Source organism: Schistocerca americana, chromosome 10 (genome assembly GCF_021461395.2).
Source record: "Schistocerca americana isolate TAMUIC-IGC-003095 chromosome 10, iqSchAmer2.1, whole genome shotgun sequence".
Lineage (NCBI taxonomy): Eukaryota > Metazoa > Arthropoda > Insecta > Orthoptera > Acrididae > Schistocerca > Schistocerca americana.
Genome location: NC_060128.1, coordinates 194,964,338 through 194,990,080, shown reverse-complemented (window position 1 = coordinate 194,990,080; position 25,743 = coordinate 194,964,338). Strand labels below are relative to the sequence as shown.

General features: G+C 41.4%; 1 protein-coding gene across 1 annotated transcript in view; it reads right to left on the bottom strand.

Annotated features, from left to right (window-relative positions):
* LOC124552384 (histone-lysine N-methyltransferase 2C-like) overlaps positions 1-25,743 on the bottom strand; it is a 434,288-nt gene that overhangs the window by 301,303 nt on the left and 107,242 nt on the right. The window contains exons 26-27 of the mRNA XM_047126647.1: positions 18,784-18,989; positions 9,535-9,659 (exon numbers count right to left, since the gene is read on the bottom strand). Of these exons, the coding sequence (XP_046982603.1) occupies positions 9,535-9,659; positions 18,784-18,989 (331 nt within the window). The remainder of the gene's footprint in view (positions 1-9,534; positions 9,660-18,783; positions 18,990-25,743) is intronic.

Genomic DNA, 25,743 nt, shown 5'->3' with positions numbered 1-25,743 from the left:
GTGAGGCACATTCCCTACATGGGCAAACACCCCCACAGGCTATAAATGTGTAGTCAGTTAATTTTCAAACATAATCTCATTAAGAACTGTTGGGCTTCATGGCACAATTATATTTGAAAACTGCCTGACTACTCCTTCAAAGCATCTGACGATTCTTCCACAGTTTGGGATGAAATGTCAGGCAACAGTCTAACGCTCCTAAAGCCGACGTACCTAATAAGTGCCAAAACTTCCGCAATAACAGCTTCACAATAACGAGGCCACAATTGCCAGAATAAAGAAAGTAGCTGCAGCATACGAGAGCTATAGCTGCATTTTAAAGTCTATTTGCTACTTTTAAACCTAAGACTCAATCAGATTCATCCTCAAAAAATTAATCCTAAACACCCCTGAAGAAACTACCACCACAGTACACTGAAAAAATTGCACAATAGTGCTCCGCAAGGACGAACGTAGTCAGCATCCGATTACATTAAGAAATTTTTTGTGACTTGTCTTCGCACACATTTTCCCCCCAAAATATATCTCTAATGAACTGCTGTTGATGGGACACTAAATGTTTCTCTCCCGCCACAATGAGACAATGACATTTGTCGTACACACTGTCGCCAATTTTGAAAGGTGAGTGGAGTTTACGGTCTTGTCGACATCAGACTCGTTAGGTGTGGTACTAGGTCACACGCACAATGTGGCAGGATATCGTACCTGCAGTTTTCAAAGGAACTATCTCGGCATTCGCACAGGAGGAATATAAGAAATCGCGGGAAAAACAACTTCAGACTGCCGAACGGGGATTTCAATTTTGCTCCTCCCAAACGAGGAGAGAAAGAAAAAGACTGAGCACGAGTTCAGATTGGAGAAAGCGCATCCCCTTCCGACAAATCGTCCCGCAATTCACATCCGCCGACTCGGCACTGTCACAGAAACCTAAATCTAGACAGCCGCATGGGAAGGGAGAGGGAAGCCCAGACCGGTAGGACAGGGTGCGAGGAAAATCATCTCTCGTCGGCGAGCGTCGTCACTGCGGCGACCGTGTTTGGTTCGTGTGTGGGAGCAGAGCCAGAGCCGCAGTCTCACCGTGGCGACGGGAAGGTCGTACGTCTCCCGCGCTAGGGAAGGGAGCGTGCGCATGATTTCGGACGGGGTGAGCACGCGGATCTGCTGGTCCGCGGCCGCTCCGCCCGAGTCGCGGTCGTGCCCTACGTGGACCGGCGGGAACGCCGCAGCTGGAGGAGGGGAGGACGGGTCGGGGCCGGTGGGGGGCTCGCCGCCTCCGCCTCCGCCAGGCGCCGTTAGTCGCTGCTGTCGCTGCTGCGGCTGCTGCTGCGGCTGCCGGTGCTGCACCTCGGACTGCGGCGGGGACGGGGCGGCCGGGGCCGGCACGGGCGACGCCGCGGCACCCGGCCCGACCTGCGGCTGTCCCCGGGCGGGCGGCGGCTGCGAGGCGACGGCAGCCGGCTCCTGTGGCACCCGCTGCAGCGGAGATGGGGCCGCATCGCGCGACGGTGCCGTCCCGGCAGACGGCGGCGACTTCCCGCCGACGTCGCGGCCGGCCACTGCACCCGGCGGGCCCGGGGTCCCGGCCTGCTTCGCCACACACACACCCAGACGTACACACTCGCTCACACACGACTGCACCTCCCGCGGCAATCGGCGGGCAGATCGCGACGACTCGAGAGCCGACAACGAGCTGTGTACCGCAGTTACGGGACGGTACAGAAGTCGCTCGTAAATGTAAACGTACCGGCCATGCTCGAGTTGTCAGTGTGTGACAGCAGGAATGCTCTCGAGTGTAGAGACTGACAAATACTGAACCACAGTAAATAGTAGTGGATGCAGTTGATAACATACTGGACAAATTAGTGTGTCGTGTGTACAAATGTGAGTGAAAAAAAAAGTCAGTGAAGTAATTTGTGCCATTTTGATAACAGGTTGTGTATCTCCCAGTTGCCTGTAAAATATACAAGTAACTCCCACACATTGTATGTTTAATTATTATTAAGAACCAAACAGCCCCAATTCTGATTTTTATTCTGAAGAGAGAACTCTTGTCTCCTTACCAAATCCACGAAAGGCAATTAATTTTGCAACATAGAGATTTCACTACAGTTCTGAGAATGTTCTTTCAGGATTAATTCTCACAGTGTACCGACTGACTTCTTGTTGAGACCCAAATAATTCGTGTGAATTGAGGTTGAAAATATTTTGCAAGTAGTAGTTTTTTTAACATCCAGTTCGGACAATCTAGTAACCTTTCAACACTACTTATTTGTTCACTACAGAGACTTACTTCACAAACGGAGCTAAAATTTTAACCCATTGCTCCACCAGACTGACTTCTCTCAGAACGCTCAGACATGACAGTGGAAGCCAGCCTCCTCAGTGTTTCAGGTTGTGCAAATGGTATTATATCATGGGATATCTAATGTCCAATAATAGAAAGTTTTCGTGCCAGATCAAATACTCATCACCTTTCAGATGTTCATCCGAAATATTATTAGTATTTCAGTGGACACCTTGCAGCCACTCTCAAAGTGTCTCTCCTGAGGCATTTTTAAAGCACGTCTTATTGTGGAGTAAACACATGTGCCTCAAAGATAACACACTATTGGTAACAAAGCGAGCAGTAACAGACAAAATTTGAACAAGTGGTCATTTCATTAAGACTGCCACTGCTAATAAGATTACACATAAATCGAGCTTGCCACTGGTTAGAGACATAATAATGTAGACTCTCTGGCATTTTGATTTGGTCTCAGAAGAATTTTATCACTTACATCTCAAGACAGCTGCTAGTCTCCCTCCTATTACCTGGGAATAGGCAAATGACATAACTTCGGTAAAATTGGACTGGACTCGTCAAAACTCCTTTGAGAGCCAAACTGCAAAGTTTGATTGTCTACCTATTTTGTCTCACAAGGAGATCACCCAGCAATAGGATTTTTGTATTTTTTTTTAAAATATATTTATGGTATGTGAAAGTCAGACCTCAAATATCAATCCCAATCCCAACAAACGGTTCGATACCACTCACAAAAATTCTCAAGAAAATCAATTTCGAAGTTCTCCAAACATCTTTAATACCCTAAAGGAGGTGATATCTTTCCACCGGCCATGTGGCTCTGCAATGGTGTGTTCACCCATCACATGTGTGACCTGGGTTTGATTCCCAGCTGTGTCGAATTTTCATCACATGTGTGACCTGGGTTTGATTCCCAGCTGTGTCGAATTTTCAAACAAAGGTGCACGTTCAGTGAGCATTTGTGTGGATGAAAAAAAAATTGCAATTACCTTCATTTAAACCATCCTTATAAACAATCTTTAATTAATGATCAGCAATTAAGGCTTTATATTTTAAACAAAAACTGGATTTTAGATTGCAATTAACTAGAAATACAACGACATGGATTTTTCATAAAAATGACAGTTAGGTATGTGTTAATATATTTGACAAATTTTATATCTGCCATACCTGAACAAAATGGAGGAAGAAATGAAAACAATAATGACTGAAATGAGATCTGGACCAGCAATCCAGCACTACTGATTTTTTTTTTTTCTTTTTTGCCACCTTTATGTATTTTATGCTTCTTAGAAATGCTCAGAAAATATGCACCTTTACTTAAAAATTTGCATCGGCTGTGAATCGAACCCCATAACCCCAAGTGGCAGGTGACAACTCTAACAGAGAACGGTGTGCCTGTACAAAAAATAAGAAACGACCTTAAATCGAGATCTTAAAGATTCTTCGTAAACGTCAAAGTTGATTTTCTTGAGAATTTTGTCAAAGAGCTTTGACTGACCGATATTAGTGTTCTGAACTACACGTACCACAAATATAAAGAATTACAAAAATCCAATGCCGCACAATCTCCTCGTCAGAAAGAAACGTCTTTTAAATGTTCTGTTTTTAACCTAATGAATAAGGAGATGGACAACTCAAAGATGGCCATTTCAGGAAAGGGATCGACTTTTGCTCCTACACTGATGCCCTTGCCAGTAACATCTTTTGTCGGTGGAATTGAGCAAACTGTTAGAAAATTGCCAGACGACACTAATGAAGAAATAATTAGACAGGAAGTGTGTTGAGCATTAACAAGACCCTGTCCAAAAAAAAAAAAAAAAAAAAAAAAACAACAACAACGATCCTCATCCGACAAGCTGCATTTTGTAAACCAAAACGATTCCCAGATGGTAGTTCTTCCTGCACACAAAGGTAATGCCACTGTTTTGCTGCCGAGAGATGCCTATGTACAGGAAATGTAGAAGTTATTTGCAAACACAATATACCGTAAGACTGACAAGTGTCCCAAAGAAAAACTGCTTCACTTCTGTACACCATCTCTCTACCCCAGGAAGTTATCAACTGACTGAAGAGGCACAACTCTGAGCCTTCGAGATCGTACGGCCTTACCAAGAAGTGTTTCAGAAGAAAGTGGGAGTCTTTAAACCGTGCTCGGGGCAGATTCTAAAAGCACTGACATTTAGACCGATAGTGAGTTAACATAGATGAACCTACTAATAGGTTTGTCAAATATTTAGCTTCATCGTTCATATCTATATGACCGTCATATCCACAATTCAGAAATTTTATTGGTATGTTAAAAACTTTGAAATTTAACAGCTCAGCTCTATTGGTTAGCTTTAACACTATTTCCTAGTTCACTACAGTACCTGCTGTTGAGACTCACATCATCAATTAGCAGCAAGCTGAAGAAGACGACAACATCATTTAAGCATGCGCTAACCTCCAGTTACTGTTTATTTAGCAGATAACATTTTGAAAAGACTGATGGTGTTAGCATGGGCACCACACACTCACAAATGGTAGCTATTTTATCTTCAGAGGAGTCTGAAGAAAAATCACTAAACTCTGCAGTTTTAAAATGGAAATAGTTCTGGAAATGTGTCGACGATGCTCGGAGAGGACAAATTGACCGAGTTACCCGAACATCTCGACACCGTGCACCAAAATATCAAATTTACAATGGAACCGGGAAACAAATGGCTTTCTACTGTTTCTGGGTGCATTAGTTCAGTGTACTGTAAGCCCACCAGCAGCAGTTTATACTTGCAGGCATCTAGCTGCCACCGTCCTTCACATACTGCTATTATAGTTAAAGCTTTAGTACACAGGTCAAGAGATATTTGATAAGAGTGGATATACAAAACATCGACTCAAGAGAGCTCTGCTAACAAAGACACGAGACTGACAAAAGATGAGCAAGAAAGATATAAATTCTATGCCCTTTCTACTGTATGTGGGAAATATTTCTTCAAAATTTGCAATAATAATGAAGAATGAAGTCGATGTGATCTCGCTTCCACTGGCCGAGACGAAAAGCGGAGGTATATATGAAATTCCTTGTGAGTGTGGTAAAAAATACATACGACAAACAATACACAATGTACAAGAACATTGTATTAAACATCAGTAATGCACAGCCTTCTACAGCGCAGTAAATCTGTACGTGGTATTTCCACTGGCCATCCCACAGGATACAGGAAAATTAGGATACTGACCACAGCCTGGGTTTCAATGCTCACGGAAGTTGTCAAAATACAATTAGCAGACGACCTGCCCCACTGAGACAAGGGCTCGACGCTCGAAAAATCACGGAAACCTCTCATTTCACATCTGTGCTGTCAAAGCAAATACCGCTCAAGTCTTCACTGCGTGACATTCCGACAAATGTCACCTGTAATAATCGACCGCATACTTTGTAAGCTCTACGGATTTGCTGACTGTGTCAGTTTTGTTTTACTCTTAGACACATAAGTTTTCTCTCTGACTGACAATCTTGTTACCAACACGTGTGTGTTTATTCCACAGTATCGTGTTAAAGTGACTTAAAAATCATTCAAAAAATCACCTTCTGAATGACTGTAAGCTTGTCAGCAAAATATTAGAAAAATAATTAATACTATTGAAGACCCCGGTACCACTTGTAGCAATATAAATCCGATTTTCAATATTGCGTGTAATTATTGGTCAAATTTAAAATTTTTTAAATGTAATAACAATCTACTAATTAACAATTTGCATTCTTTAATGTAGAGTTTGTGTACAGTTGAAAAAAGACCGGAAAACTATTGCTTACTTTTTTTTATTACTAGCATTGTTGAAATCAGTAACCCTCCCCCACCCCCAATTCTTTGGAGAATCGAATTCTGGCATGTAAAACAGTTCCAAATGTCTGATTCCTTTACAAATGAGTTAACTGATAATTGCCCTCATTATCAAACAATGGATGAGTGCAGTCAGAGTAATTTGCACTCTGTTTTAGAAAAAATTCATTTTTCACATATATCGATGTCCATAAATCGTATCTCCTGAACTACGTGTTGTACAATAACATAATTTTGCAGGTACATTTGATGGTGTACATGGATACCATCTGCAAAATAGGTGCACAAATAGAGTTAATGGCAAAGAAGTAATGAACGGAAACATCATGTTTGACTGATATTCTGGTGCATGTACAGCAAAATGCTGTAAGTGATACAATATTTTGTTTTCCCTTTCATTATTTGTGTGTGTGTGTGTGTGTGTGTGTGTGTGTGTGTGTATCTGGCATTCAACAAGGAAAAATTTCATACAGATTTGAAATTAAGTGCCATCAGTTGGAAATCACTAAGTGCTCTCACAGCCAAATACTGGATGAATACAGTCAGGGAAATTTGTTTGCCTCGAGTCATGCTGCTTCAAACAACATACGATTATACCTCGAAATAATTAGCTTACGACAGCAGTTCAGATTTTTGTTGCCTCTGGACGCTGTTTCAACTGGGACAAGGTGTCCATTTAGTAATTTAGGTAACAGAGATGATCCACACCTCATTCACAATTTTAAGGAACTGAATTTTACTATCAGTTGTTTCTGTTTGGAGCACCACATTTCCTTCCTTTCTTCTGTTCAGCACAAATACTCCCTAGAATACCCTCTACAGGCAAGAAACATTCCACTTCATCAGGGGAAAGGTCAAACTTGGCAGGCAGAAACCACACAAGAAGAACAGGCAGCTCAACTTCTTCTGTGCATTTGACAAATCAGAGCCACAAAGACACCATTTTAAGAGACAATAAACATTTAGCAGCAACATACACACAAGCCAACCCACACACATAATGTCCCATCCGGGTAGTTCCAAATGGGTATTTCAGAGATCTTAAAATTTAATACTTATAAAATAACAGTACACACAGCACACAAGTATTGCAACAATGCATCACAAGCGTACACCCTCCTCATACCACGTGGGAAGCACAAAACTGACTCACTGAGGAGTCGACACGTAACTGACAGGACAGGAAGATTATTACTGTACAAAAACATAAAGAAAACTAAAAGCTATCAAAGTGGTACACTCGTTATCGGATAAAATACTTATACACCTTCGAGAAATATACGTGCCTGCTCTGGCAGCAAAGTAAAGTTGCAAAACATTAATACTAAACACAACAAATTGATGTGATACTTGGCAGATATTGTGCTGTAAGATAAGTGTGCAGCCTACTACAGGTCTTCCACTAAAGGGTTAGTCCAACAATCCTTCCACTAACAGGAAAGAAGCAATGTCTAAAAATTTAACCTACTAAGTAGGACAGTCACTTTAGACTAAGCTGTGCACTACAGTTCGAATAAAGTAATTTTGTGATCAACAAAATGTAGTGGCCGGGAGCAGTGTCGCCCGTGTGCAACCAGCCACATTCGACGAGACTACGCAGGTGCCGAGAAAACGAAACAGCTGACACGCAACTGCAACTGGTCCTACCGCCCCACCCGAAATGTCACTTGTCAGTTAATTTTAATCCGAGCACAAAATTTTTGAAGTATTTTCTGCAGTAACATATACTGTAAAAAAATTGAGCAAGTGGTGACGGCTACGTACTTCCTGGGTAACGCGACCTCTTTCCTCCCGAATGAACAACTTTCGAGGGATCTATAAACTCCAAAATGTCACCGACTCGCCGGCTGCCGCTTATCGCACATAGGCAAGCGGGACTAGGAGAGGTAGCAGAGAAAAGTCACACGAGAGAAATTTCGGCAAAAAATAAGAAATTACAGATGTCGAATAATGTTACGTTGGTGACATATGGTGAAAATTTGTGGCAGCAGTACAGAATTCAATAGTTAGAGCAACCGTACTACAGCAGAGAAAAGGTCGGCACGAGGTAGAGCTTCCGAGGGCCGCCACCAAAGACAATGTACCGATGGGGTGGCCCCCTAGATTCGTCAGTAACTATCTAATGCCGTGGATGGGAATTACCCGGCAAAGTCTTATTCCCCTTCCCAATCTCCGTACACAGTTACAATTGTATTATTTCAGCAAGTTACAGACTGACAGTTTGAATACTGCAGTTAATTTCTCGTGGAGCTTCACTGTGTTCTTAGAAGTACAGGAAGCTGGACAGTGGCTACGCACTAGACATCGGCATCTCTTTCCGTGTAAAATTTCAGTCTATCACTATTCCTCCCGAGGCCCGAAACTGCACCACACACATCCGACCTGCGTACCTGCCACAGAGGAGGCCCACGTTACAGTTCCATCACCACCATAGTAGTCTTGCTCTCCCATTCCTCCTATCAGTTACTCTCACCCCCCCCCCCCCCTCCCCGCACCTGACAGGTCCATTTTTCTGGTCAAATGTTCGAAGATTGTGAAAATGAGATTCCTATCAATTGCACAACGTATTTTTGGCTGAATATTCGTAGCCAAACAAAGAGTGGAAAATGGACAAATAGGGTATCCAATATATCAGGGTGAGATCTGGTTTTGCCAAAAAATAATTAACTGCTTGAAAGTAATCAGTGTAATTATGATGAAATTTATTAGTTATTTGTGAGAAAATTAAGAGCCATTGATAGCTATGCAAACAAAGTGCCAAAAAATATCACCTCACAGCAAAAACTGAAACTTCTTTGCTGTCTCTCTATCTACATAGTCTTAACAGTGATAGAATACAGACTGATATTGAATATTACATTTTGTGCTTTCTGAACAAAACTTGAAAGTAAAAATATTTCCAGGAAAAAAATATGGTCAAATGTTTTGCGAGATGATTTGTACAAAATTAAAAACGAGAATACATTAGAAAAACATTTAATGCAGCTTCGAATAATGCTCAAAATCCCATTAAGAAAATGAGGTGACGACTGAGAATGCAAAGTTCAATGTTTAAGTTAGAAACTTAGAATTTTAAAGAGTACTAGGGGCCGTATGCCTGACGAATTTTCACTCAATTGTCACGTTATGTCACTAAAATCTGAAGTCACAAATGTGTTACAGAGAACTGAAATAATAGAGTGAAGAGATTATCTGCCTTCCTCAAATAAACTTGCCCAGACACTGCAAAACAATATCACTGCATTGCAGTAAATATACATATTGTGTCAAACTGAACCTGGAAACATTAGACTGGTAAGGACTATAAAGAACCAGGAAAAAATTCAATCATACATTCTAAATTTGCACAATGGTAGACATATTACCATCTGCAAAGCTTAGAGACAGTCCCTAAAAGTTGCTCACCTGCTGCGTCTTCTTCATCCGCTGTGCAGTTCGGTTCTCCCGGGCCATTTGCAGGTATGGCGCCTTACGCTCCGACGGTAATGACCTCCACTTCTTCAGGATCTGTTTCGCTCGATCGTTCCAAGCTGTCAAATTGTAGCAATCGATGCAGACGATTAGTTTCGGGCAGTTTAGGAGCTCGATTTTAAGCTAACACCGAATTTTTCGGTGGTGCGAGGAGGATATCACGAATCAAATTTCAATTTCTTATTTAGCAAATATCAAAACAAAATAACCTGAGAAGTGGCGACAGAATACAAAATAAATTATACCCAGTATCAAACTTTGGTAGTTGAAGATTACTTTCCCGAGAAGTGAAGATAGAATACAGTATAAACTGTACCCAATATCAAACTTTGGTAGTTTGAGATTACTTTCCACTGACAAAGAGTTACGAGATCAGGAACGTGAAGCAAACTGGAAGCAGTTGTCCAGTGAAGTCAGGTCCAGGCATTTCTCCACCCCACCAGAGAAGCATGGCAATACAGCTAACGACAAACTCTTAAGGTTTCCATCCAGTTCACAGTGTCGAAAAACTGTAACACTTCGATACGTGTTAAGTTTTGTATTAGAATCGATAGTAAGAAGGATTCGTGACAATTTTCTCAGTGTTCACGGTGGCTGCCAACTCAGTTCAGTGTGGCAGTGGCAGACACTCTGGCCAGGTCTGCAGAAGGAAACGATTGCGACTATCGTATCGACAGTACCCGGTCACCTGGGCATACCGGATCCCGTGAGCGGGCGGCCATCCTCGCGTCCACAATTTTTCGCTACTCACCATTGATGAGTTACGCACTTGTCGAGTAATCAGTTTTTAGACAGTGCTACCCTACTGCAAACCTGAGAATGTAGCTGTGATATGAGTTCTGGTGGAAATTGTATTAGTTATGTGAAAGGGGGGAGTGTTGGCAGAAGCTAGGCACAATTTCTTACCAAAAATGTCCTTAGCTGAGTGTGTTTAGTTTGTAAGAGATTTGTAAGTGTTATGCATTGTTAAGTTACCAGCAAATACTTACTATATTTACATTTTAGCAGTTTCTGACTCTGGACAGTAAGTGATTCAAGTGGCTGCACTCACGTTCTACACTCTTCTTGGAAGTCTCAACGGTCATCCACTTCAGTGCCACAAACCCCTCCCCTCTACTTTCCCCTTCCACTCCTTTGCTGTCATTTTTAATCGTATAATTTCTGTGTAGTTTACTGTGTCATATTAGTCCACTCAGGTGCGAACAATTTATGCAAGCACAAAGAAACAACTGTACTAAGTAACATTTCCTTACCTTTTGAGAACGCAAAAATGCTACTCGTATCAATAAATGTTACATGTAGTAATTTCAAATACAGTGGAACTTGGCTATAACATCGTTCAAACGACCTTCAAAAATTGTGCTGTTATCAACAAGTGTCGTAACAGATTCGTGGCACATAGAAGAGAACAAATTTATTTAGTCTCGTTTTATTTTACATACAGAAAGAAACCTGGTGTTCTATGGATCGGAGCGTGGAATGTCAGATCCCTTAATCGGGCAGGTAGGTTAGAAAATTTAAAAAGGGAAATGGATAGGTTAAAGTTAGATATAGTGGCAATTAGTGAAGTTTGGTGGCAGGAGGAAACCAGAATTTTGGTCAGGTGAATACAGGGTTATAAATACAAAGTCAAATAGGGGCAATGCAGGAGTAGGTTTAATAAATAATAAAAAAAAATAGGAGTACGGGTAAGCTACTACAAACAGCATAGTGAACGCATTATTGTGGCCAAGATAGACACGAAGCCCATGCCTACTACAGTAGTACAAGTTTATATGCCAACTAGCTCTGCAGATGACGAGATTGAAGAAATGCATGATGAGATAAAAGAAATTATTCAGGTAGTGAAGGGAGACGAAAATTTAATAGCCATGGGTGACTGGAATTCAAGAGTAGGAAAAGGGAGAGAAGGAAACATAAAAGGTGAATATGGATTGGGGCTAAGAAATGAAAGAGGAAGCCACCTGGTAGAATTTTGCACAGAGCATAACTTAATCATAGCTAACACAGGGTTTAAGAATCATGTAAGAAGATTGTATACATGGAAGAACCCTGGAGATACTAAAAGGTATCATATAGATTATATAATGGTAAGACAGAGATTTAGGAACCAGGTTTTAAACTGTAAGACATTTCCAGGGGCAGATGTGGACTCTGACCACAATCTATTGGTTATGAACTGTAGATTAAAACTGAAGAAACTGCAAAAAGGTGGGAATTTAAGGAGATGGGACCTGGATAAACTGAAAGAACCAGAGGTTGTACAGAGTTTCAGGGAGAGCATAGAGAAACAATTGACAGGAATGGGGGAAAGAAATACAGTAGAAGAAGAATGGGTAGCTCTGAGGGATGAAGTAGTGAAGGCAGCAGAGGATCAAGTAGGTAAAACGACAACGGCTAGTAGAAATCCGTGGGTAACAGAAGAAATATTGAATTTAATTGATGAAAGGAGAAAATATAAAAATGCAGTAAATGAAACAGGCAAAAAGGAATACAAACGTCTCAAAAATGATATCGACAGGCAGTGCAAAATGGCTAAGCAGGGATGGCTAGAGGACAAATGTAATGATGTAGAGGCTTATCTCACTAGGGGTAAGATAGATACTGCCTACAGGAAAATTAAAGAGACCTTTGGAGATAAGAGAACCACTTGTATGAACATCAAGAGCTCAGATGGAAACCCAGTTCTAAGCAAAGAAGGGAAAGCAGAAAGGTGGAAGGAGTATATAGAGGGTCTATACAAGGGCGATGTACTTGAGGACAATATTATGGAAATGGAAGAGGATGTAGATGAAGATGAAATGGGAGGTACGATACTGCATGAAGAGTTTGACAGAGCACTGAAAGACCTGAGTCGAAACAAGGTCCCCGGAGTAGACAACATTCCATTAGAACTACTGACGGCCTTGGGAGAGCCAGTCCTGACAAAACCTTACCATCTGGTGAGCAAGATGTATGAGACAGGTGAAATACCCTCAGACTTCAAGAAGAATATAATAATTCCAATCCCAAAGAAAGCAGGTGTTGACAGATGCAAAAATTACCGAACTATCAGTTTAATAAGCCACAGCTGCAAAATACTAACGAGGATTCTTTACAGACGAATGGAAAAACTGATAGAAGCCGACCTCGGGGAAGATCAGTTTGGATTCCGTAGAAATATTGGAACACGTGAGGCAATACTGACCCTACGACTTATCTTAGATGAAAGATGAAGGAAAGGCAAACCTACGTTTCTAGCATTTGTAAACTTAGAGAAAGCTTTTGACAATGTTGATTGGAATACTCTCTTTCAAATTCTGAAGGTGGCAGGGGTAAAATACAGCTATTTACAATTTGTACAGAAACCAGATGGCAGTTATAAGAGTCGAGGGGCATGAAAGGGAAGCAGTGACTGGGAAGGGAGTGAGACAGGGTTGTAGCCTCTACCCAATGCTATTCAATCTGTATATTGAACAAGCAGTAAAGGAAACAAAAGAAAAGTTCGGAGTAGGTATTAAAATCCTTGGAGAAGAAATAAAAACTTTGAGGTTCGCCGATGACATTGTAATTCTGTCAGAGACAGCAAACGACCTGGAAGAGCAGCTGAACGGAATGAACAGTGTCTTGAAAGGATGAACATCAACAAAAGCAAATCGAGGATAATGGAATGTAGTCGAATTAAGTCGGGTGATGCTGAGGGAATTAGATTGGGAAATGAGACATTTAAAGTAGTAAAGGAGTTTTGCTATTTGGGGAGCAAAATAACTGATGATGGTTGAAGTAGAGAGGATATAAAATGTAGACTGGCAATGGCAAGGAAAGCGTTTCTGAAGAAGAGAAATTTGTTAACATCGAGTATAGATTTAAGTGTCAGGAAGTCATGTCTGAAAGTATTTGTATGGAGTGTAGCCATGTATGGAAGTGAAACGTGGACGATAAATAGTTTCGACAAGAAGAGAATAGAAGCTTTCGAAATGTGGTGCTACAGAAGAATGCTGAAGATTAGATGGGTAGATCACATAACTAATGAGGAGGTATTGAATAGAATTGGGGAGAAGAGGAGCTTGTGGCACAATTTGACTAGAAGAAGGGATCGGTTGGTAGGACATGTTCTGAGACATCGAGGGATCACCAATTTAGTATTGGACGGCAGCATGGAGGGTAAAAATCGTAGAGGGAGACCAAGAGATGAATACACTAAGCAGATTCAGAAGGATGTAGGCTACAGTAGGTACTGGGAGATGAAGAAGCTTGCACAGAATAGAGTAGCATGGAGAGCTGCATCAAACCAGTCTCAGGACTGAAGACCACAACAACAACATTCACTCTTAAGTGTACATGAATACAATCTTAGGCATACATGAATACAATATACCAGGTGTAGAAGTACGTAACCAGATAAACAATATTTCATTCAAAATAATCTCCGTTGCTGTTTATACATTTCTCCTATCTCTCCGGCAGGCTATGAATGCCAAGTTCTTTTGAAGTGAACCAGTCAGCGAACCATTTTCGTACATTTTCATACACACTGAAGCACTGTTCAGTGAGAGCATGTCCGAGTGATGCAAACAGATGATAATCAGATAGAGCTAAGTCTGGAAAATAAGCCGAATGCCCCAGTATTTCCCAACTGAACGCCTCAATCGTTTCCCTCACTTTTTTGCCGTGTGTGATGGAGCGTTATCATGGAGCAACATCACTTTGTGTTGCCTTTTTCCACATAATGCTTGATTTAAATCAAGTTTTACCAGCTCATAGAAGACACCCTGCTGATTCCACCAAACACAGAGCACTATCTCCTTTCCAAATTGATTTGATCTTGCAGTGGATGTCGATGGTTTGCCTGGATTCACCCACGATTTACAGCACTTAGGATTCTCAAAATATATCCATCTTTCATCACCCGTCACTATTCAATGGAGAAAATACTTTCTTCTGTATCTGGTGAATAGCATTTCACAAGTGGTTTTTCTATTTGCTTGCTGTCTTTCCATCAGTTCATGCGGAACCCATTTTATCACTTTCTGCGCCTTTCCCATAGCTTTCAACCAAAGAGAAACGGCTTTCTACATCACATTCAATCGCTCCTGTTGAATTTGGGTATTATCTCCATCCAATAAGCCTGCAATTCATGGTTTTCCAACTTTTTCAGTGGTTTCCCGTGCTCGTCATTTCTCACGTCAAAATGACCACTTCTGAATTTTTTGAACCACTCGAAATGCTGTTTTCCCAAGAGCACATTCACCGAGAGTTTCGACAAGCATTTGATGCAATTTTGCAGCAGTTTTCTTCGAATTATAACAGAAAACCGACCCTGTCAACAAATTGTAGTTCATAGGCACAAAACTCGACATGTTTACGGGTTTGAAACAGATATCAATGTACGGAACTTCGGTTACTGCATGTCGATATTCATCGTCAGCTGCTACAGGAAGCAGATGGCGCTGCAGACGCGGTCTCACGGGCCCTACACTGACGGCTAGCACCATCTATAGGGAAATTCCAGTTTCATATTTCTACACCTGGTATACAACAGTATGCAGTGTACTCTCTAAAACTCTTTACTTAGGAGTGAAGTAATCAGTCATTTTCCTCTGCTGTCTATTTCCCTAATACACTATTTCTAAATTAAATTTATCTTCAATTATTTCATTTGCAATTTCACTGCTCCCTCCTCTAACTTTAGAGAACATGTCCACAATTATAATGGTTTCGAAAGCATCACTCACAGCAGAAATAAGCACTTCATTTCTTTCTTCTTCTCCTTCTTCTTCTTCTCCTTCTTCTTCTTCAACTCCCTCGCTCACTTCATGGTTGCCTTGACCCTTCACTTCATTGGCAATTTTATCTTCAGTTTGTGCTTCAATTGTAACAAGGTCATCATCTACCGTTGCACACAGTTAAGCTGATTGAGACTATGACAGCTGATTACTGGCAGCAATGCAGATAGCAGCAGATCATCAGTGTCATCAAATGCGTCTTCACTTTCGGCAGCATTTATTTCTTCAGTTGTGATTCCCGCATGACGCAAACATTTCGTGATAGTTTGGGCAGTGAGCTACCTCCAAGCTTTGGTAATGCATCCGTCAGTATAACAGAATAATCCTGCCTCGCTTTTCCTCAATGCACTGTATCTCTTTCAGTAATACGAGCTTACGATAGTGGTATATCAGACTCCTAATTAGTCCTTGGTGTGTGGGCTGAAATATGCTTGTCGTATTTGCAGGGGAAAAAAGCAAGCTTAATACTGTCCAGACCAGAAAATGCAAGACGTGCTGGAGAGTTGTCCACAAGAAGCAGTATCCTCCTTTTCTGACTTCTAAGCTTCCGATCCCAACACCTTATTTCCGCGTCAAAGAGTTTGGAGGTCATCCGGGACTTTTTATTAGCATCGTAATGCACTGGCAGACTTTTTACGTGCTTAAAACAAATAGGATTTTTTGATTTATGTATCACAAGGAATTTTTCCTACTCACTTCCATTTGAGGTAGCACAAAACAGAACTGTTATTTGTTCTTTAGGTAACTTGCCACTAACACATTTTTGGCTCTTGAATTTCACGGCTTTGTCAAGTGTCAATTTAAAGAAAATGACAAGTCTTGTCTGCATTGTAGGTGTCACAATCTGCATGTCTTTCACAAATTGTAGGCCATACAGTAGTGAGCCTTTGTTGGATTGTTCCAGTGTTCACACTGTTGGCTTCACCACTCACTCTGCCAAAAGTAATGCCACGACATGGCTCCAATCTGTCAATCCAGCCATTGCTGCACACTAATTGCTCATCTTTTAATTCCTCTGCAAATTCTTCTGCTTTCACCATAAGGAGATGTCCACTAATGGGTACACGATGCATCTCTGTTGCTTAAACTACTAAAACAGCACTTCATCCGTGTCGCTCCATTCAGCTTTTCAGAACCACATACTTTTAGATCCATTTTGTTCAAATGCAGTAACAATTTTATCTTTATTCTTCTGAATCATTTGGACCGGGGAATTTATAAGGCCAAACTGACGACACATCAACCTTTTTAGCTCCCTTCTCGATTTCACGAATCACTTTCATCACTTTTTTATCCGCTGTTAAAACTTTTCTTTTACTGGCCACGTTGTTCAAAAATGTACGTACTTTGCAGCCTGTTATGGAAACTGATATCACATGAACTGTTACAAGTTCTGTGATTGTCACCACTACTGTAGTACGAACACGCTAAGCTAACACTGAGGTGACGAGTCAATACTAAACCTATCGCTGACAAGAGGGCAGAGGGGGGACATGTCAGGTTGCCATATTACAACAACAGGTTTCCTTCTACAGTACATCGATTCTTCAAAAATCTTGTTGCTAAGTGAAGCTGAAATGATGTTATATACGAGGTACACACATATACATTTGTCATTTTACGCACAAATGACGAGTATGTTCTTCCGAGGAATCGTGACGTTATAGCCGAGCTGTCGTCGTAACAGATATTGTTATAAGAAAGTTCAACTGCACCTGTGCTTATTGGATCTCTACCAAATTCCCAGCAGTCTACTATAAATTTATGTTTGCTTTACAATCTGCAAAAGACACAATAAAAAAGTAACTGAATTTCCTATGAATTAGACAGATAATCAACATTAATAATTCTGTAACTTTTAGTACCAACATCCAACAACTATCCAAAACAGACAAGTGGGAAATTTTCATGGACCCTTGTCACTGACTTTCATAAATCAATACACCAACTAAGCAATTCCAAAACAGAGAACTATTTTTGACTCAGTTAATTTCATCATAAAGGATACAACAATTGAAATCAAAATGCCACTTCTTTCACTATCGAACAGAATATTAGGTGAAGTAATTTTCCCAGGATGTCTTAAGCTCACAGTTACATTACCTATGTGTAAAAAAAGGTGATAAAAAGCTCCCAAATAATCACAGACGCATTTCAATAATAGCAATCACATCCAAAATAACTGAAAATTTTATGCATAAACAGATATACAGGTATTTTGAAAGCAACAAAATTTTAAATGCACAACAGTTCGGATTCAGGTCTCTTCTATCAACTGTAAAAGCGATTGAAGCTTTGGTGAATGATGTTTACGAAGGATATGAAAAAAGGCTATCAATGTCTGGAACACTTACTGATGTAAGCAAAGCATTTGATTCAGCGTCACATGACATAATCATCAAAAAGTTGGAATGTTATGGCATAGAAGGTAATTCACTCTGTTTATTCAAATCTTGCTTAAGCAAAAGGTTCCAGCTTGTGCGCGCAAGTAAGCTGAGATCAGCAATACTCCCCAATAAAAAGAGGAATACCCCAAAGAACTTTCCTGTTTACTGGCTACTTAATTACTTTTCAAAGTATTATGCTTATGACATGACATTAATAACCACAGGTGAGAATTTACAAAGTGTGCTAGCCAACAACAGAGTAATGATACAAATGCCTAGTCACTGGTGTCATGCCAATCAGCTGTGCATAAACCAAACAAAACAGAAGACATACTTTTTATTCTAAAGGTAACCAAAAATGAAAGTAAAACAGTAAAACTACTGGACTGTTCATAGACCAAATTCTCTCCTGGGAAGAACACGCATTATCCATGCAGCAAACTCCCTCCCTCCTGCCTCCACCATATAAATTAAGGAACAATGTTAACAAACAGTTGTTAGTCCAGTCATGTTTCATTTTCTTCCATTCTCATTTGCAGGATGGGATATTGTTCTGGGGCAATTCCCCAGGACCTAAATGTATTTTCAGGTAGTGGAACAGTCACTTACTGACTGCCTTTCTCAAGAATTACTATAGTCCATAATAATCATACACAATTGAGTATAAAATTTTTCAATAAGCAACCACATACAGCTCATAAAGTATCACTAACTAAATATAAGAGTGTATTACAAACTTGGCTAAAATACTGGACTCCTATTCAACTGCACAATCCCTGGAAATAATCATTATATGTTATTCCTAACTGATAACAAAAATCTTTTAGTTCTTAAACAAGCTATTTATTTTCTGCATATGTAAGTCAATCATCATATAAAACTTGACACCACTGCGATCTCCGATGAAGCCAATTGGGTGAAAAACACTGATGGGGGAATTTCTAACTAATAAACATACACAAGGCACTATCTACTGGCCTAAGATGCCACAAAAACCTTATCGTACAAAGGAAGATCTACCTCCGTCTCACCTGGGAATTCCTTCTTCAGCTCCGGATGGTGGAGGTTTGCGTACAGTACGGCAGATATTGTAGCCTGGTCGCCCAGCGGCTCATCTGCCTCCATTTTTAATGCCGTGCGAGCATTGTACGAGGAAACGCCATCACCGTCACCGACTTCAGCAGGAGACATCCACGGGCTGGCCGGCTCCGAGAAAGCAGGGCTGAACTGCGGACTACTACACGTGTCGGGCAGACGAGAGACTACTTTGAGATTCTCGTACTGTTTACATCGTAATAGTTTGAAATCTTTTACGTAAGTAGTCAGTTTGAAAGAAAGATTATCCAGTACAGAAAGACACTCCAAGTTTTACAAAGCAGAACACAGATAAAGTCTGTAGCTTTCACATGTGGATCACAAAAGAAATATTTTGCGGGAAATAATACAGTCTTAAAAATATCTGCAGCAACAATGTTTATTATTTTGTGTTTCCAATAAGTACAAAAATTGTGAAATAATTCAATTATTTAGACTGCGCACAGAAACAACTTGCGGTATTGCGAAATGAAGGAATTTTCTTTGTGGCAGGATCTTCTTGTGAAATTTCGGTCACCAACTTTCCGCTCAGTGTGAAAAATATTTTGTTGCCACCCACCAACACAGGTAGAAATGATCACCGTAATAAAATACGATAAATCGGAGCACATTGTTCGAGAGTGGAACGGTACAGCAATAGCTCAAAAGGTGGTTTGATGAACCCTCTGCCAAGCAGACCGTGCAGTGTGACCGTGTAGATGTATATGTAGACATAAATGGATACAAATACAGCATTATTTTTGCAGTTTCTCTACTGACATATTATGGGATTTCATAACATGAATTAATAGTGTATCTCAAAGAATAACGGAATCCATTACCACTGTGAAAAGGAATACAGAATAGCAGTGAGAGTAGACGAGAAACAGTATATTCTTTTAGATTAGATTCAGTTTTTGTTCCATAGACCCAAAAAATGAGATGACTCTTGTGGGTGTTAAGTAAACATAAAAACACAGAACATTTGAATATTATACTTACTACACTGATCATCTGCCAGGAGATAGTCGAAATAGGTTAATATAATGCAGTAAACAGGAACAGCTAATATTTACAGAATTAACGCGCTGTCAGAATGAAACACTGTCATGCACTATTAATAAATTTATCATACACAAAATACCTAATCTTGACTGTTGTGACCAAGTGCTATGAAAACTGAAATCTAACATAATTTTACTTAAGCTGGCTTAACGGTCTCTGTTAAGATATTCATCTACGGAGTAGAAGGAGTTGCCTATCAAAAAATCTTTCAAACTCTGTTTAGACCATGCTTTATCTGAAACCAAGTTTTTAATGGTTACTGGTAATTTCTTGAAAATGTGTGTTCCTGAATATTGGACCCCTTTTTGGATCAAGGTAAGTGATTTTAGGTCTACCTCTGTAGACTGGTAGATTGTTCTTACTCCTAGTATTGAGCTATTGGTTGGAAAAAGGGATGTATTACTTGCAACAAATTACATTAAGGAATAAATATACTGAGAGGCAGTGGGTAGAATACAAAGTTCCTTGAACAGGTTTCTACGAGATGTTCTTGAATTTATACCAGAAATGATTCTTATCACACGCTTTTGCACCCTAAAAACTTTTGCTCGGTTTGACGAGTTGCCCCAGAATACAATCCCATATGACATAATAGAATGACAGTAAGCAAAGTATGCAAGTTTTTTTATATTTATATCTCCTACATCTGGCATCATTCTCACAGCAAATACAGGCTTGATTAGGCGCTTAAGCGATTCTGTGGTATGCTGTTCCCAACGGAATTTATTATCGAGTTGTAACCCCAGAAATTTAACATTGTCAACCCCTTCAATCTGCAGATCTTCATATATTGTACACATGCTGGAAGGAAATCTCTTACAAGTTCTGAACTGCATATAGTGGGTCTTCTCAAAGTTTAATGACAGTGAAAATTTGATTAGCAGCTATTTCTAAACCTGTACTTGACTTGCCACTTATTGCAGTGTTTGTATCACCTGCAAACAAAACAAACTTAGCATCTGGCAATGTAACAAATGAGAGGTCATTAATGTACACAAGAAAAAGCAATGACCCAAAATGGAACCTTGAGGAACACCGCATGTAATTAATTCCCTGTAAGATGAGGACTGACAGCTTACTGCACAGGTATTTCGCAACGACAACCCTTTGTTTCCTGTTAGTTAGATAAGATTCAAACCATTTTGCAGTACTGCCGGTGACACCATAATGTTCTAATTTAGTTAAGAAAATGCTGTGGTTCACACAGTCAAAGGCTTTGGCAGGTGACACAAAATACCAGTAGCGTCTAATTTATTATCTAATGAGTATAATAGAGGGAAACATTCCACGTGGGAAAAATATATCTAAAAACAAAGATGATGTGACTTACCAAACGAAAGTGCTGGCAGGTCGATAGACACAAAAACAAACACAAACATACACACAAAATTCAAGCTTTCGCAACAAACGGTTGCTTCATCAGGAAAGAGGGAAGGAGAGGGAAAGACGAAAGGATGTGGGCTTTAAGGGAGAGGGTAAGGAGTCATTCCAATCCTGGGAGCGGAAAGACTTACCTTAGGGGGAAAAAAGGACAGGTATACACTCGCACACACACACATATCCATCTGTGGATACACAGACACAAGCAGACATTTGTAAACGCGAAGAGTTTGGCCAGAGATGTCAGTCGAGGCAGAAGTACAGAGGCAAAGATGTTGTTGAAAGACAGGTGAGGTATGAGCGGCAGCAAATTTAAATTAGAAATTAGTGGAGGTTGAGGCCTGGTGGGTAACGGGAAGAGAGGATATATTGAAGGGCAAGTTCCCCCTCTCCGGAGTTCTTACAGGTTGGTGTTAGTGGGAAGTATCCAGATAGCCCGGACGGTGTAACACTGTGCCAAGATGTGCTGGCCATGCACCGAGGCATGTTTAGCCACAGGGTAATCCTCATTACCAACAAACACTGTCTGCCTGTGTCCATTCATGCGAATGGACAGTTTGTTGCTGGGCATTCCCACATAGAAAGCTTCACAGTGTAGGCAGGTCAGTTGGTAAATCACGTGGGTGCTTTCACACGTGGCTCTGCCTTTGATGGTGTACACCTTCCGGGTTACAGGACTAAAATTCACAAACCCAATCATCCCGGCCGTCCCAATGTAGCTGGTTACCAAGCCCCCACATAATGTATCTCTGCCTACGTAGATCAACACCTTCAACCCATTACATGCAGTCTCCCATCCTTCATCAAAGACACCAACCACTTTCTCGAACGCCTGGAATCCTTACCCAATGTGTTACCCCCAGAAACCATCCTTGTAACCATTGATGCCACTTCCTTATACACAAATATTCCGCACGTCCAGGGCCTCGCTGCGATGGAGCATTTCCTTTCACGCTGATCACCTGCCACCCTACCTAAAACCTCTTTCCTCATTACCTTAGCCAGCTTCATCCTGACCCACAACTTCTTCACTTTCGAAGGCCAGACATACCAACAATTAAAGGGAACAGCCATGGGTACCAGGATGGCCCCCTCGTACGCCAACCTATTCATGGGTCGCTTAGAGGAAGCCTTCTTGGTTACCCAGGCCTGCCAACCCAAAGTTTGGTACAGATTTATTGATGACATCTTCATGATCTGGACTCACAGTGAAGAAGACCTCCAGAATTTCCTCTCCAACCTCAACTTCTTTGGTTCCATCAGATTCACCTGGTCCTACTCCAAATCCCATGCCACTTTCCTTGACGCTGACCTCCACCTGTCCAATGGCAAGCTTCACACGTCCGTCCACATCAAACCCACCAACAAGCAACAGTACCTCCATTATGACAGCTGCCACCCATTCCACATCAAACGGTCCCTTCCCTACAGCCTAGGTCTTCGTGGCAAACGAATCTGCTCCAGTCCGGAATCCCTGAACCATTACACCGACAACCTGAAAACAGCTTTCTCATCCCGCAACTACCCTCCCGACCTGGTACAGAAGCAAATAACCACAGCCACTTCCTCATCCCCTCAAACCCAGAATCCCCCACAGAAGAACCACAAAAATGCCCCACTTGTGACAGGATACTTTCCGGGACTGGATCAGACTCTGAATGTGGCTCTCCAGCAGGGATACGACTTCCTCAAATCCTGCCCTGAAATGAGATCCAACCTTCATGAAATCCTCCCCACTCCACCAAGAGCGTCTTTCCGCCGTTCACCTACCCTTCATAACCTCTTAGTTCATCCCTATGAAATCCCCAAACCACCTTCCCTACCCTCTGGCTCCTACCCTTGTAACCGTCCCCAGTGTAAAACCTGTCCCGTGCACCCTCCCACCACCACCTACTCCAGTCCTGTAACCCAGAAGGTGTACACAATCAAAGGCAGAGCCACGTGTGAAAGCACCCACGTGATTTACCAACTGACCTGCCTACACTGTGAAGCTTTCTATGTGGGAATGACCCGCAACAAACTGTCCATTTGCATGAATGGACACAGGCAGACAGTGTTTGTTGGTAATGAGGATCACCCTGTGGCTAAACATGCCTCGGTGCACGGCCAGCACATCTTGGCACAGTGTTACACCGTCCGGGCTATCTGGATACTTCCCACTAACACCAACCTGTCAGAACTCCGGAGATGGGAACTTGCCCTTCAGTATATCCTCTCTTCTCGTTACCCACCAGGCCTCAACCTCCACTAATTTCTAATTTCAATTTGCCGCCGCTCATACCTCACCTGTCTTTCAACAACATCTTTGCCTCTGTACTTCCGCCTCGACTGTCATCTCTGGCCAAACTCTTTGCGTTTACAAATGTCTGCTTGTGTCTGTGGATGTGTGTGTGTGTGTGTGTGTGTGTGTGTGTGTGTGTGTGTGTGTGTGTGTGTGTGTGTGCGCGCGCGCGCTCGAGTGTATACCTGTCCTTTTTTCCCCCTAAGGTAAGTCTTTCCGCTCCCGGGACTGGAATGACTTCTTACCCTCTCCCTTAAAACCCACATCCTTTCATCTTTCCCTCTCTTTCCCTCTTTCCTGATGAAGCAACCATTTGTTGCGAAAGCTTGAATTTTGTGTGTTTGTTTGTGTGTCTATCGACCTGCCAGCACTTTCGTTTGGTAAGTCACATCATCTTTGTTTTTAGATATATTATTATCTAATGAGTTAAGTACATTCTCACTGTAATTGTAAATAGCTTTCTCTCTGTCAGAACCCTTAAGAAATCCAGACTGCGATTAGACAATATACGAGGGCCGTTCAGAAAGTAACCTCCGGTTGATTTAAAAAAATACACAAAGTTAAATAAAAATATTTTAATATATACATCTAACAACTACATCTTTGCACTATTTTTCTACATAGTCTCCATAGCGATTGAGGCACTTATCGTATCTCTTCACAAGCTTTGAAATTCCTTCTGCATAAAAATCACCCGCTTGTGCCTGGAGCCAGCCTGTGACCGCATCTTTGAGCTCTTCGTCGTCATCAAACCGCTGTGACCCGAGCCATTTCTTCAAATGCATGAAGAGGTGATAATCACTTGGCGCCAGGTCTGGGCTGTAAGGTGGATGGTTGATAACGTCCCACTTAAAGGACTCAAGAAGGGCCGTTGTTCTGCGAGCAGAGTGAGGATGGGCGTTATCGTGCAAAAAAACGATACCGGAAGTCAGCATACCACGGCGTTTGTTCTGTATAGCCCGTCGTAACTTTTTTATTGTTTCACAGTACACGTCTTGATTAATGGTCGTACCACGTTCCATGAATTCAACCAACAACACCCCTTTGGCATCCCAAAACACCGTTGCCATCAGTTTTCTGGCAGAAAAATCTTGCGAGGCTTTTCTTGGTTTGGTAGGCGAATTTGAATGTGCCCACATCTTTGATTGTTCTTTTGTTTCAGGGTTCACGTACTTAATCCAGGTTTCGTCACCGGTCACGATTCTGTTTAACAATGGTTCTCCTTCATCCTCATAACGTGACAAAGTCTAATGCAGAGGCCATTATTTGAGTTTTGTGGTGGTCGGTAAGAATTTTGGGCACCCATCGTGCACAGAACTTACGGTAACCCAATCTTGCAGTCACTATCTCGTACAAGAGAGTCTTAGAAATCTGTGGAAAACCAGTAGACAACTCCGACATTGAGAAACGTCGATTTTCACGAACTTTTGCATCAACTGTCTCAACGAGTTCGTCAGTCACCAATGATGGTCTACCACTCCTCTCTTCATCATGAACGTTTTCTCGTCCACTTTTAAATAAACGAACCCATTCACGGACAACTCCTTCACTCATAACTCTTGGTCCGTACACGGCACAAAGCTCACGATGAATAGCTGCTGCAGAATATCCTTTGGCTGTAAAAAACCTTATGACAGCACGCACTTCACATTTGGCGGGGTTTTCTATTGCAGCACACATTTCAAACTGCCACAAAAACTAAACTAGCGCAGGTACGACGTTCACTCGACCACGGCTTGATGCCGACTGACCTGTTGAGTGCGTGAACGCACAGATGGCGTCGCTACTCCCCCCACAACCCGCACTGTGACCAATCGGAGGTTACTTTCTGAACCGCCCTCGTATTATTTGCACTCAGATACTGAAGGAAACGCTTGAACACAACCTTTTCAAATATTTTTGAGAAAGCCAGCAAAAGTGAAATTGGTCGATAGTTTGATGGAATCTCTTTATCCCTCTTCTTGTAAAGAGGCTTAACTTCAGCATATTTTAGCCAGTCTAGAAATGTTCCGCTGATAAGAGATTGATCACACAAATAACTTAAGATAGAACTCAACTTGGATGAGCACTCTTTGATTAACTTTGTAGATATGTTATCATACCCACTGAAATACTTAGATTTTAAGGATTTTATGATAGATGCTACTTCTTTGGGAGACCTGAGTGCCATTTCCATTTTACTGAAGTTAAT